This window comes from Dreissena polymorpha, chromosome 4 (genome assembly GCF_020536995.1).
Source record: "Dreissena polymorpha isolate Duluth1 chromosome 4, UMN_Dpol_1.0, whole genome shotgun sequence".
In the NCBI taxonomy this organism is placed as follows: Eukaryota; Metazoa; Mollusca; class Bivalvia; order Myida; family Dreissenidae; genus Dreissena; species Dreissena polymorpha.
The window spans coordinates 73,052,282-73,067,607 of record NC_068358.1 but is presented as its reverse complement, the minus strand read 5'-3'; the positions used below and the strand labels follow the sequence as shown (position 1 = coordinate 73,067,607).

At 35.7% G+C, this 15,326-nt stretch overlaps 1 protein-coding gene across 1 annotated transcript; it reads left to right on the top strand.

Annotated features, from left to right (window-relative positions):
* Window positions 1-920: 920 nt before the first annotated feature.
* Window positions 921-10,537, top strand: LOC127878955 (uncharacterized). Its single transcript, XM_052425522.1, has 5 exons — window positions 921-1,123; window positions 1,941-2,074; window positions 5,558-5,696; window positions 8,817-9,015; window positions 9,496-10,537. The coding sequence occupies exons 3-5, from the start codon at window positions 5,669-5,671 to the stop codon at window positions 10,235-10,237; spliced, it is 969 nt and encodes a 322-aa protein (XP_052281482.1). The 5' UTR covers window positions 921-1,123; window positions 1,941-2,074; window positions 5,558-5,668; the 3' UTR covers window positions 10,238-10,537.
* Window positions 10,538-15,326: the final 4,789 nt, after the last annotated feature.

The window sequence follows — 15,326 nt, the reverse complement described above, 5'->3', positions numbered from 1 at the left end:
AAGCATTAAGTTATATTTTATAGATATTAAACAATTAATTTTACAATACGCTATATAACTTATGTGTCTGATATTTTTCATTGCAAATTTGTTAAATGCCTATTCAGATGTCCAGATTCAGTATTTGCGACACATGTCATAGGCTGAAGTTGACATTGGCAAGCACCACCGATACAAAGCCAAGAAAAGAGCTATGCAGGATGCATGAATACTTAATATGTCATTGGTGCTGTATACGGCACATTGATCCCTCTTTGCACACCACATGCTAATTAAGAGGCCTATGTATGCAGGAAGGGAATCCATGCACTGAGCATACACGCAGTTGTTAATGACAAACTAAGATAATTAAGTTCAGACAGTTATTACACATGTATACATTATCTTTAAAACTATAATAATATGTTCCAGACAAGGTGACAAAAAAGGCCGTGTTTGATGCTGGCCTGGGTTAGAGATAGATTATGGCAAGCGGCTCGACGCATAATCCCAAGAAACTTGGTTTCTCATGAGAACCTAGGTTCTCAGAATGAGAACCTAGGTTCTTTTGAAAACCTAGGATACCAAACGAGAACTTAAGTTCTCAGAATGAGAACCTAAGTTCTCATGAGAACCTAGGTTCTCATGAGAACCTAAGTTGTATGTGTCTATGAGAACCTAGGTTCTCATGAAAAACCTAGTTTCTCATGAGAACCTAGGTTCTCAAGCGTAAACCAAGGTTTTCAAATAAGAACCTAGGTTCTCATGAGAAACCTGGTTTTTTGGGATTTCAAAAACCTTGGTTCTCATTAGAACCTAGGTTCTCGTGAGAAACCTGGTTTCTTGGGATTTCAATAACCTAGGTTCTCATGAGAACCTAGGTTCTCATGAGAAACCTAGTTTCTTGGGATTATGCGTCGAACCGCTTGCCATAATTAACATCCAGTTGTCTCCCATTGCTTGGTACACGCTGGCGGCATATGTGTAAAATGAATAGAAATAGGCGTGAAACCGTGAATGTTTCTCCCCAAGAGCATTTTCTGAACAAAGTTCAGACAATGCTCAGTAATATTCTACGAAACGTGGATAGCGGAATGGGCGAGGACGACAAGGTCGCAGTCAGGGCGACTATTGAGCAAATCCGGTAAGAATTTTTACATTTTCGGATAACTAAAAGAGTAGATACTTTTTAATTTAGTGCATCGTTTAAACAATCACAAATCAAACAATAACGACAGAACTTTTATTGATTAAAAGAACTTACTACACTATTATTTTCTCATTCGCGTGATATATATTTACTCTAGCTACATATTTGTATGCAGGCTTCTATTGATCCATTTTGTAGTTCAAGTATACATTACATGTGCATAGTGCATTAATGACGATAAAAGACTTAAAAGCGAAACTACGTTTGTGTTTGTTATGTTTCGTAATTTTTTTAAAAGGAAGTTTAATTAGTAAATCACTATTATTTTGCAATTGTGTATATTTTATTCGCTCTTTAATCCACATATTAAAAAATACATATCACAATATATATGCCCGAGTGTGCCCCCCACACATACTACCTTTTCTATTTCATATAGTACCCGTTGTAAAATAGAATATAAAATAATGTATGTAGATATTATAGCGGATGACAATAAGGTTTAATTTAGATTTTGAAGTCGTGACCATTGTATCGGCAGAGTGGCGGATTGTGGTTTAATTAAAAACATTATACCTCAAATTCATATATAAATAAATAATCCTTCACACACTGCAAAACGTGTAAGTGCTCGTTACTGTTCTTTGCATCATCTTGTTAGTATTTGGCATAATATTATCTCTGTATGTAAATTGGCAGAATCAGTAGGCCTCTAACCCAAGCATATTTTTAGTTTAAACAGATCTGATTAATCAATATGCTTTATCCACTAGTGTCAAGATTGTGTAACTATTGTCTCATGCTCTTGCAGGACGAATTGTCACCGCATGCTTGGCACAATGCAGCCTGGACTACTAGAAAATATTATATCAAACCTCACAGACGTTGTACACCAGATAAATGAGTCTGTTAATGCGCCACAAGATGTCCAAGATACAAACAATGGTATTTATCGTTATACAATTCTGTTTCGAAGTTCAACGTTACTAAAATTATTAAATAATGATTGTATATTATACCGATAACATTAGTTAATTACCAGAACAGAACTGTATTTCAAACATACGATTTGAACAATTTCCCAACCCATATTAGCCTACGCAGGCCCGATGATCCATTGACTTATTTTTTGCAATTCAAATTTACCCTGATCAGACAGCTCATGCAAGATCTGTCTGATCAATGCATACTTTATTTGCTTATATGTGGCGTAGCTATTAGTATGCTATAAAACAAAACTATCAAATATAGGTCAAATACATGAAACAAATTCATGCCCGATTAAACTTACAATAAATTTACATCACACACGAATTGCTATAATTGACATTAGATAACCTTTACAATCATGACAACAATTGGAGTCGCCGTTTGATAATTAAGTTTCGATGTCGCCTGCTTTTGTGTTGAAATTCAATATATCTTGCTATGGAACGGCGTCCTGACATCGGAGGTGTCTCAGGTGTCTCCCCAACAAATGAAGATAATTTTTAGGAAATATTGACAATATGTTTTTTGTGATATTTTAATACACCAAACTCTGAAACCTGAAAATTGGACTTATTAATTTTCTAATATATATTGCTCTGTATGATGTTGATTATAAGCAAAACAAAGTGAACAGTTTTAATAGTGATTTTTAGCTGACTATTATAATATGAAATATATATATAGTGGAGCTATCCTACTCACCCCGGCGTCTGCGTTACATTAAGCGTTAGCGTGCAAATGTTAAAGTTTGCGTACTTCCCCAAATATTTCCTATGTCCCTTTACATATTGCTTTCATATTTTGCATACTTAACCAACATGACCCCAACCTATAAACAAGAGCAGACAACTGTATCAATAATTTTGACAGAATTATGGCCCTTTTTTAACTTAGGAAATATTTGGGGTGGGGTGGTACGCAAAATTTAACATAGATTTATCAATAATTTGCATATTCTATGTCACTTGACATATTGCTTTTATATTTTGCATACTTCTTTTCCAACATGACACCAACCTATAAACAAGAGCAGACAACTGTATCAAGCATTTTGTAACAATTATGGCCCTTTTTTCACTTAGATTTTCTATGTTAAAGTTTGCGTACCACCTCAAATATTTTCTATACCCCTTGATATATTGATTTTATATTTTGCATACTTCTTTACTAACTTTACCCAAACCTATAAACAAGAGCATACAACTGTATCAAGCATATTGTAAGAATTATGGCCCTTTTCCATTTACAATATGCATATAACTTTAGTTACATTGCCATAACTTCTTTGTTTATGATTAGATTTAATAATACTTTGACAAAACAACACTTACCTGAATACCACAATGGATTCCACCCAAATAATACCCCACGCCCCAACCCATTTTTGAAAGATCATCTAATAAATGACCACACCCCACATTATACTCCCTCTTAACCCCCCACCCCCTCCCCCCCCATACCCCCCCCCCAAATTTATTTTATTTTTTTTCCCTTTTTTTATTAGCTCACCTGAGCACAACGTGCTCATGGTGAGCTTTTGTGATCGCCTTTTGTCTGTCGTCCGTCGTGCGTATTCCGTCGTCAACATTTTGCCTTGTGAACACTCTAGAGGCCACATTTATTGTATGATCTAAATGAAATTTGGTCAGAACATTTGTCCCATTGATACCTCGACTGAGTTCGAAACTGGGTCATGCTGGGTCAAAAAGTAGGTCACTAGGTCAAAAAAAGGAAAAAACCTTGTGAACACTATAGAAGTCACATTTGATGCCCAATCTTCATGTAACTTTGTTCAAATGTTTGTCTAAATGATATGTTGCTTGAGTTCAAAAATAGTTCCGGTCCGTTGAAAAACATGGCCGCCAGGCTGCGGGGCAGTATTCCTTATATGGCTATAGAGAAACCTTGTGAAAACTCTAGAAGTCACAATTTTTTACCAATCATCATGAAACGTGGTCAAAACATTGGTTTCATTTATATCTCGGACGAGTTCGAAAATGGTCCAGATCGGTGAAAAAACATGGCCGCCAGGGGGCGGGGCAGTTTTCCTTATATGGCTATAGGAAAACCTTGTGAACACTCTAGAGGCCACATTTATTGTCCAATCTTCATGAAATTTGGACAGAAGATTGGTCTTTATGATATCTTGGATTATTTTGAAAATGGTTACTTTTGCTTGAAAAACATGGCTGCCAAGGGGCGGGGCATTTTTCCTTATATGGCTATATATGGCTATAGTAAAACCTTGTGAACACTCTAGAGGCCACATTTATTGTCCAATCTTCATGAAATTTAGTCAGAAGATTGGTCTCAATGATATCTTGGATGAGTTCGAAAATGGTCACGTTTGCTTGAAAAACATGGTTGCCAAGTGACGGGGCATTTTTCCGTAAATGGCTATATATGGCTATAGTAAAATCTTGTTAACACTCTAGAGGCCACATTTATTTTCCGATCTTCATGAAACTTGGTCAGAAGATTTGTCCTAATGATATCTTGGATGAGTTGGAAAATGGTTTCGGTTGCTAAAAAAAAATTCCATCAGGGGGCGGGGCATTTTTCCTAATATGGCTATGTATCATGCTTTTGTAAAACCTTGTTAACACTCTAGAGGCCACATTTATTGTCCGATCATCATGAAACTTGGTCAGATGATTTGTCCCAATGATATCTTGGATGAGTTCGAAAATGGTTCCTGTTGGTGGAAAAACATGGCCGCTAAGGGGGCGTGGCATTTTTCCTTATATAGCTATAGTTAAACCTTGTTAACACTCTAGAAGCCGTATTTATTGTACGATCACCATGAAATTTTGTCAGAAGATTTGTCCCAATGATATTTTGGACAAGTTTGAAAATGGTTCCAGTTACTTGAAAAACATGGCCACCGGTGGACGGGGCATTTTTCCTTATATGGACTTATGAATCTTCATGAAACATTGTCAGTATATTTGTTTAAATCATATCTTGGATGTGTATGAAAATGGTTCTGGTCTGTTGAAAAACGTGTCTGCCAGGGTGTTAACTAGTCATGAAAATTGGTAAAAACATTTTGTTCTAATGACATCTTGGGCTGCACAGAACAGGTCAGTTCCTTTGAATCTCAGGTGAGCGACTTTGGGCCTTTCAGGCCCTCTTGTTTTTGAAAGATCGTCTAATAAGTTATTGAATATGAACAACTTTCCCATGATGGCTTACGTTATACTGTCAAGCACTGGAATAGTTGAGTGCGCTGTCCTCTGACAGCTCTTGTTTTGTAACGAGACTCTCAATTACTATCCAACTGTTGGCAAAGGTCGCTTTTTAATCATGTTTTCCCAATTTTCCAGTTCATATTTCCATTGTATTTTAAATTTTTAATGGAGAAATATATTATACTGTAAAGTGTTGCACAACCTAAAAAGATGCTCTCTACACTTATGTTTTATCTCTTCGTCTTAGGCGGGTTTCGGATAAGACTTGGTGCGCGGGGACCACCGAATTACCAAATAGCTCAAGACCAATTGCAGCTTCTACTGGATAGGGGCTTCACAGTGAAGAGAATCGCCGAGGATGGTCTTCTCGGAAGCAAAATGCACAAGTTAGACACTTTCCAGTTTAGATTTGCTTGTAAAAAATGTATCAGTCTGCAGCCTGTGGCGATAATGCCATAATCTTCTTCCTTAGTTGTATAATACATGAATTTCTGCTAAATATACAAGTCTGCTTAAGTCAAAATATTCAAACGGTTTGAATTTTGTGTACATCTCTTATGACAACACGGTCACTCTTAACTATTCATGACCCCATAACCCAACCCAAGGCGAAGCCCACATAGGCCACACCCACCAAAAATTCATTTATTCACTGGTTTACTTCAAATTGTTACTGACATCTGTTATGACATGACGGTCATTCTCAACTATCCATGACTTTGAAATAACTGGATTACTGAAAACATGCGGCGTGGGGATAAGCCTCCGCCGCGGCCTTGCCATTTCTAGTTCAAAACTGCGATACATTCTGACACAAAATATTAAGTTTGTATTCAATACAGTGATTCCCATTGTTCATTGTTACACTTCCGCGTTTAATTATCTGATAACTAGAAGAGTGTTAGTGTAAACCTATTTATTTTAGCTCGATTGCATCGAAAGCCTTAGGCTTATATAAACGCTCTCGAGTCTGTTTCCTGGGTCTAGAACCAGTACTTGGTGTCTTTGGGGGAGATCTAAAGAACGCTCCTACGGTGGGGATCGAACCTGTGACCTCCCGGTCGCTAAGCAGACGCCATATCCATTACACCACGGCGACCTAGAAGAGTGTTAATATAAATTTTATGACATACTGAACATATTTTTAATTAAATCAACATAACATATTTTTTTGCTAAACATTTTATTCTAAATTAGCATACGCAAGCTGACGTAAAGTCTCAAAATGAACGTACGATGGGGCACAGGTGGTTAGCGTGTGGCTATGATATTAATTAGTGAAAACATCATTTTGAATGATAAATAATCATATTATAACGAAAAATTAACTTTTCTGAAAAAAAAATTTCACTATCAAACATATATATAACAAGGTATGCAACTCAAAATCACCCCAAAACGGGGTGCATCGCTTTGAACAGCCATATCTTCATCAATTGTGCAGCGATTTTCACGATCTCGGTCTTATTCAACGCAGAAATGAATTTCCTTTCTGGAAATGTATATGTCTTGCAATATTTTTACAAATGCTGGGTCAACTTTTAAGAAATAACACGATACACAACACGCATGACCCAGTTGACAGTGATCATGTATTCTTTATGAATGAAATCTCCAGTTGTAAAGACACACCTCCGCATTGGACCAATGAAATCACTCGTATGTTTAAAATGTCAGTTAGTTGAAATGTTTGTAAACAAAGGTTTCAAACGGCGCTGGACAGTTAGTCTTGATGCAGAATGTAACGACAAGAACGGTAATAATGTTTTTTCATACGTTTTATTGAATTATGGTATCGAACTACATGAACTTTGTAGGGAAGTTGCCCTTTACTCCGTGAAGATTTCAGTCTTAAAGACAGCATGATCACTGTCAACTGGGTCATGCGTGTTGTGTATCGTGTTATTTCTTAAAAGTTGACCCAGCATTTGTTAAAATATTGCAAGACATATACATTTCCAGAAAGGAAATTCATTTCTGCGTTGAATAAGACCGAGATCGTGAAAATCGCTGCACAATTGATGAAGATATGGCTGTTCAAAGCGATGCACCCCGTTTTGGGCTGATTTTGAGTTGCATACCTTGTTATATATATATTTGATAGTGAAATATTTTTTTTTTCAGAAAAGTTAATTTTTCGTTATAATATGATTATTTATCATTCAAAATGATGTTTTCACTAATTAATATCATAGCCACACGCTAACCACCTGTGCGATGGGGGTTCAGAAAGTTCTGATATTGACATTATAACTTTTTTATCCAATGGAATTTTTTTAATTTTTTTTTTGCATATGTTAGAATAGTCTTTCGTGTAAACATCTGTGTATGAATTTGTGTAAATAAATACTTTGATAATAGAGCAATGCGCCATTTTAGAGGACACTGAAGATTTTCAAAATCAGAAAAAAATTCGCGCAAAAAAAGCGTTTTTGCTCAAAATTGAACATTTTTTTGAAGTTCTGTAACTCTTCTGAACACTAAACTCTTCTGAACACTTACCCTTTTCAAGAGTATAATTTATTTTTAATTTAATAAGTAATATGACTGTAATTCTAAATCGAATATCCTAATTGGTCGGAATTAATGCACAATTTGGTTTAATTTCAATGCACGTTATCACATGAACTATAATAAATTCTTGGAAAATCAAACAAAATTGACAATATTTGCACACATGTAACCAAATAGTGTATACTACATCAAAACAGAAAACAATGATTATTTAAAGCCTTTTTATAGAATATCTAGCATCATTTATCGGCCGTGTTTGGATGGTATTTCACATATTTAATGTTCTGGGAAAATACCGCATATTTATCGCAGAATGCACCTTACTTTATAGAAATGATATACTCATAAGGCCGATATAGTGTTCTAGCACCAAGCCTGAACACAATCGATCACGAATAACGACTTTTACGAGCAGTCATTGCCATCATTAAAGAAAATTTATGCACAGTTCGTTTTGCAAAATAGGCCAGTGGGTATGACTATACCCCAAACAAACACTTGCGCTGGAATTAATTCTGGAACAAATGTCACCAAATTTCACACTAATGTTTCCGAATGTTTATTCTATTGATTACAATTAGAGTTATTAAGTTATTGACAACAAGTTATCAATACGGGCACCTGTCTCAGAACTTAATGAACACCCCTCGACATTTCAAAGAAATCATTCATACTTGAAGAACTGCACGTGTGAAAGACGTCTTGCAGACAAACATTTGTAGAAGACGTCTTCGTCAACAGGACGATTGTTCACTGAGATGCGTTAAATTTGACTAATTTTGAGACTTTTCAAGTACAGTTATAACTCTTGGAAAAATATGAAAACAAATCCATGTTCAGCAATCAGTACATTTTAACGGATGCAAAATTTTAAAACAATTTGTATCATACTTTTCATCATACAAACATAGTAAAAATAAGGTATGTGACTTTGAGACGTACTCGAATGTTTTATGATATCCTGGCTGTGATGTAATTGTGTATGGTTATAGGTTCAGAGGAGATAAGGGCTTATCTTCGAACACGAGAGACACCCATGGTTGTAAATAGAGACAGAGTTCGTGCGATACTAGCTGAACTGGGCCCAGTTGGCGGTGCAACACGATGGGCTCAAGTGGTGTCTAGGAGACGCTACTCCGTCCCAGAGCCAAACTCACTATGGCATATAGACAGCCATCACTCATTAGTGCGGTAAGTTTCAAGATAACACGCAGCAGTGTGTTATCGATGGCCCAGCGGCGGTACAACGGCCCGCCACTGTATGCTACTGAATTTGTATTTCTGTCAGCAAAGTATGCCTTAAATAAATATCAAAAACTGCGTTGTCGCAAGTTGGCCATTTTTTATTAACCCGCGGAAAGATCCGGGTGAACTACATTTGTATTAGGATTATTTGGTATAAACTATATGGAGAATCTTAGCACCCAACATGCACAAGGATGCCAAATTTTGGCCCAATTTACTCAACACTAGTTCAGAATGTTAGTTATAATTCATGACAATAGGTCATGGGAACTAGAATAAATATTGATTTAAAAGTCTTGTGTTCATTTTAAGACTACAAAAAAGTTCATGTCAATGGATTGCTTCCATTTTTACAACAATGCAGCTGATACTTAGCGAAAACAACAAAATATTTATCTTTTATTGATTATTCTCCTATGTTTTCAGCTATGGTATTTACATCCACGGCGGCATCGACGGGAACAGCCGGCTGATACCATACCTAAAAGCTGCACCATACAATACTGCTAGAGCTGCCTTTGAGGCTTTCACGTTTGGGATCAGGAGCTACGGAATCCCCAGCAGAATTCGGGTTGACGGAGGAGTGGAACATGTCCTTATTAAGAGATTCATGACCATTGCGAACGGTGATGGCCGAGGAAGTGCAATTGCAGGAAAATCCGTACATAATCAAAGGATTGAACGATTATGGAGAGACGTTTTCCAAAAAGTGGTGTTTACTTTCTACCAGTGCCTTCATGCTCTCGAGGATTCAGGCGCCTTAAATCTTGATGATCCGAAATACATTTTCTGTGCTCAGGCTGTTGTTCTCGCACGGCTTAATCACTTATTGGAGTGTTGGCGCCGTGCTAGAAACAACCAGGCCATTAGGACAGAGCACAACCAAACTCCTGAGCAGTTGTGGATATCTCGGCTTGTACCTGCCCTACATCAGTCGGATTCCACTGCTGTAAGGAATCTCAGGACAGACAGAGATATCCCTGCATTAGTTCAGGAGGTATTGCCAGATGCCTACTTTGACGGGTCGGTGTTCATCACCCCCAGAGCATCAGATGCTGTACCTCATGGAGCATTACAAGGCATCAGGCAATTCGACTTGTTGAGAGAGACCAATGATTATGCAATTCAGCTGTATGGCGAAGTGTTAGAATACATTACATCGCTGTGACACAAGTACAGTTGTCAATATTTCTCGGAAGTTATTCAAAGTTTATTGGCTCAAACATTTTACAATGTCCATTGCCATTAACTAATATGGCGGTTGTAAATAAACAATATATGAGAAAAGCATGGTATAAACATATAGATGATAAAGACATATCTAACTAACATCAGTTGAGCTTCGGTTAAAGATGTTTCGGTCTGAATTTGTGTAAATTTTGTCTGTTTACGTTGGTGAATATTGTCTTAAATGTTGTTATATTTAATGAAAATTGTTACTCCGTACGATTTTGGTGGGCCGCGATTTCTGCTGATGTCGCGTTTTTACCATTTTTTTCAATTAAATTGCGATCGTAAATGATGCATTACGGTCGTAAAAAGAATGTGGTTGCTTTGAAACTTTCCAAATAGTAACAATGTTTGTTTTTACAAGATAGTCAATATTTCAAAATAGTGTGTGGTTAATACTTATCAATTTTGTTTTCTTTTTAATTCGAAAATAATACATAAATACCCTTTGTTACAGGCTGCGATTGCCGCAAAATCAAACGTTAAAGCCATCGTTATCGTGATTTGATTCACTCTATCTTGATCCTGGACGCATTTACGGCGTCTTTTTGAGTTCTGCGTGATTATCTCACACCTTGGAAAGTATTTACTTGAGAATTAAAGGGATCTTTTCACGCTTTGGTAAATTGACAAAATTGAAAAAAGTTGTTTCAGATTCGCAAATTTTCGTTTTAGTTATGATATTTGTGAGGAAACAGTAATACTGAACATTTACCATGGTCTAATATAGCCATTATATGCATCTTTTGACGATTTTAAAACCTAAAAATTATAAAGCGTTGCAACGCGAAACGATTGAATAATTTGGAGAGTTCTGTTTTTGTCGTTAAATTTTGTGAAACTACGAAGATTGCTTTTATAAGGTATAAAATACGTCAAAATGTATACTCGGCGGAATAGCTCAGTAGGCTAGAGCGTTTTTACTTCAGGACTCGGGCAGGACTCCAGGGGTCACTGGTTCGAAACCTGCTCCGGACAATGTTCTTTTCCTTTTTTTAATTTTATTCTTGATTTTTTACTGAAGCCTTTACGATCCAATGTTTACATTTATCAATATAAAGCATTTAATGAATGAATTAAAAAATGCCAAAATCTGTGAAAAGGCCCCTTTAATTTCAGTTAGGAATTGAAGCGTAATTTCCAAGTGAAAAGCTAAAGCCATGTTTTCCTCTTACTTCTTTCTAACAGGTTAATTTTTACAGGAAAAGAGGTCTCTGATAGTCTGATAGGGTCCGCGTTGATTTAAACACAAAAATGTGAAATTCTTTTTGTTGTTTACACTATTTGTGTCCTACAGTTTTCATTTAATCTACATTAAACTTTCTATAAATGTTTTTGACATAAAATGGGGACCTAATTTGATAGTCATGTCACACCAGGCTTTTCAGAGTTATTGCAATTTGTTTATAAACAAGAGATGTGTTTGTCAGAAACACAATGTCCCCTATTGTGCCGCTTTGAAATAAAATTTCAATATATCATTTTGCAGGTTAATAAATTATCTCCATTTTTAAAGCTGATTTCTGTGTGTATCAGAGTTTATATACAGGTCCTACTGGCCTCTTCACGAGGTCTTTGTAGCCCGACCAAAGCTGATTTCTTCCCTTGGATTGTATTTTAATACCTTGAAGGATGACATTGACCTTTCACCACTCAAAATTTGCAGCTTCATGAGATACACATGCATGCCAAATATCAAGTTTCTATCTTCAATATTGCAAAAGTTATGGCCTATGTTAAAGTATTCGGACGGACAGACACACAGTTCAACTGCTATATGCACCCTACCCGGGGCATAACAATGTGAAATTTGCTGTTTCCACTTTCTTATTCATACAGTGTTCATCGAATCTTAACTGCCATTTGTTATAGTCTGATGTAACAATGAGAGAAAAAACAAATATCATACACACATATAAGTAGTTTATTAACCAAAGCTTCACAAAGTTCAAACTGAATGAAGACATCAATTAACTGTTTTTTGTAGTTATTGTTCGGCATTCTTTACATATTTTGAGTTAACAAATGTATAATAACTACAAAAAAAAGAGCACCGCATTGCGGGTGCAGACCGATTATCTATTTTTCTTTTTAAAGGTGAAGGGAACTATCTCAATACTTCAATCAAAAAAGATGGATGGGTGGGGTGGAGAGGGGTGTATAGCGTCAGGGTGTGGTCATTTATTACATTATCTTCCAAAAATAAGAAATAAAAATGCAAAAAGAAAATAATTTTATTTATGTTTGGGGGAGGGATTCTCGGGTGTGATAGTTGGACGGTCTTTCAAAAATAAAATAATAAAAATAAATATTTGTGTTTTTTAACCATGTTTCCAAAAAAAAAATTGGGGGGTGGGTTGGGTGAGGTGGGGGGGGGGGGGTATTGTGTGAGGATGTTGTCATTTATAAGATGATCTTTAAAAAGAAAAGAAAAACAAATTATTTTTTTTTTGGGGGGGGGGGGGGATTCGGAGGGGGACATGGGGGATGGTTTGGATGGAGTCTATTGTAGTATGTCATATAAGAGTTGTTTTGTCAAAGTATCAATCAAATCTGATCATAAATAACGAAGTCATGGCAATTTTTGCAAAATTAATTATTTGACCTCGAGAGTCAAGGTCATTCAAAGGTCAAGGTAAAATTCAACTTGCCAGGTACAGTACCCTCATGATAGTATGAAAGTATTTGAAGTTTGAAAGCAATAGCCTTGATACTTTAGAAGTAAAGTGGATGTAAACACAAAATTTAACCATATATTAAAAGTTACTAAGTCATAAAAGGGCCAAAATTCCGTCAAAATGACAACCAGATTTATGCAACTTGTTCTGTACAGTCCCCTTATGATAGTTTGTGAGTTTTCCAAGTCTGAAAGCTATAGCTATGGTACTTTAGGAGTAAAGCAGCCCAAAACACAAAACCTAACGAAATTTTCAATTTTCTAAGTATAATGGGGCCATAATTCTGTCAAAATGCCATTCAGAGTTACATAACTTTGCCTGCACAGTCCCCTTATGATAGTAAGTGTCGAAAGTATGAAAACAATAGCTTTGATACTTAAGGAATAAAGTGGACCTAAACACAAAACTTAACCAAATATTCAATTGTCTAAGTATAAAAAGGGCACATAATTCTGTCAAAATGCATGCCAGAGTTATCTAACTTTGCCTGCCCAGTCCCCTCATGATAGTAAGTAAGTGTACCAAGTTTGAATGCAATAGCTTTGATGCTTTATGAGAAAAGTGGACCTAAACACAAAACTTAACCGGACGCCGACGCCAAGGTGATGACAATAGCTCACATTTTTTTTTTCGAAAAAAAGATGAGCTTACAAATTATGCAATAAATCTAAACTGACAAATTACATACTGAAAGTACAACAAAATGTGTATGAAGAATACATGAGCTCATGTAATATAAATGGGTGAAACATGCTCTAGTGATATGAGATGGGCTTCATCCTTATGCACAACATGAGAAAGAATATTAAGACGAAATCATGGTTGTTTTCAAGGTTTAGAACTTTTCAATAATCAAACTCTAGTGAGAAAAAAGAATTTCAGAAGAGTCATAGATTGTATTGCTCTTCCAACTAAAACCTCAATATTAACGTTGTACTTACATTGAAACAATTAACTCAGAATTGCTGTATAAGCATGTTAATGAGCTGGTTCCTGAGTAAACCAGACTAAATGTATGTGTGTAAAGTGTAGTCCCTGATTAGCCAGTGCAGCCCGCACAGGCTAATCAAGGAAGACACTTTCCATGTTTATGAAATTTTTCGTTTAAAAGTTGTCTTTTCTTAATGAAAATCAAGTCTATGCAGAAGGTCCTGTGCTCCTAAATATGTAGCACATTGGTGCTTCAAGTAATTACCAGGTACTTGTTTATATTTGTTTGGCAAGTTTATACATTTCTTTGTATTATTTTCTAATTTAAACTTGCAGGCTTAAGATGTTGTTTGTATTAAAATGCTTTATAAATAGCGAAAATATATCCAAATGTTGTGTTGGAATGCAAATATCTAACAATACGAAACTATTTATTATAAATACACAAGGCATTTTACATCACTACTATACATATAGTGATGCAGATTAAATGTTGACAACAACTAAATAACCCCACTAGCCACTGCTACATCTAACTCTAGAGCACCACACAGCACTGGTCAACTTCATCCCTGGTGTCAAACACACAAAATACAATTCATGTAATTAAAGACTTATCATCACACACCAATTTTTGTCAAATACAATTGGCATGAGAGTACATTAACATTTGCATGAATATAAATAAACATTTAAAGCATAGAACACATCCATTCAACATTTTTGCCGCTTTTTAATAATGCTATCATATCAACTGTATATCCAGTTTTCTGACCATATTTTGTATGCATTCTTCGTTTTCATACAAAAAATCGTTTAAAAAGTACTTATTTTTCACAAGCAATTTTAAAGGCAAGAACAAATAAATGCGAGCACTTAAAGTAGTTGTTCATAGAAAAGTACTTAACGGTCTTGTATACTTCTAAACCAACACAAAAAAGTAATTAACACCTCATCTACTTTCAAAATAAATAATTTGCCAGTGTAATTATTGACTAGAGAACACACATTTCATATATAATAATATCAAAACATAGAAGACACAAGCACTACTGATAATCTTTCATCAGGTAGGAATCACAGAGCCGGAGTAGTACATTCCACTGAACACCATGAGGTTACACACAAACAACTTTTTTATTCTGACCTTTCTACATAACCAGAAAATTATAAGGAACATAAGCAATTTATGTCCCAATCTTACCGAATACCTAATCAGGAGCATGACCAGGCATTCATATAATAATGAATAATTGTAGAGGGGAAATCATGTCCAGGAAAATTAAGTTGTACCTATCTTGTTCACAAGCATGGTGCTGTGTAACCACTAAAGTTTCAGTACAATGTACAAAGTATTGCGATCACAGTCAATCCTCTGATTAAAAATATTGGGAAATATCCTCATATTTTTTAAGCAAT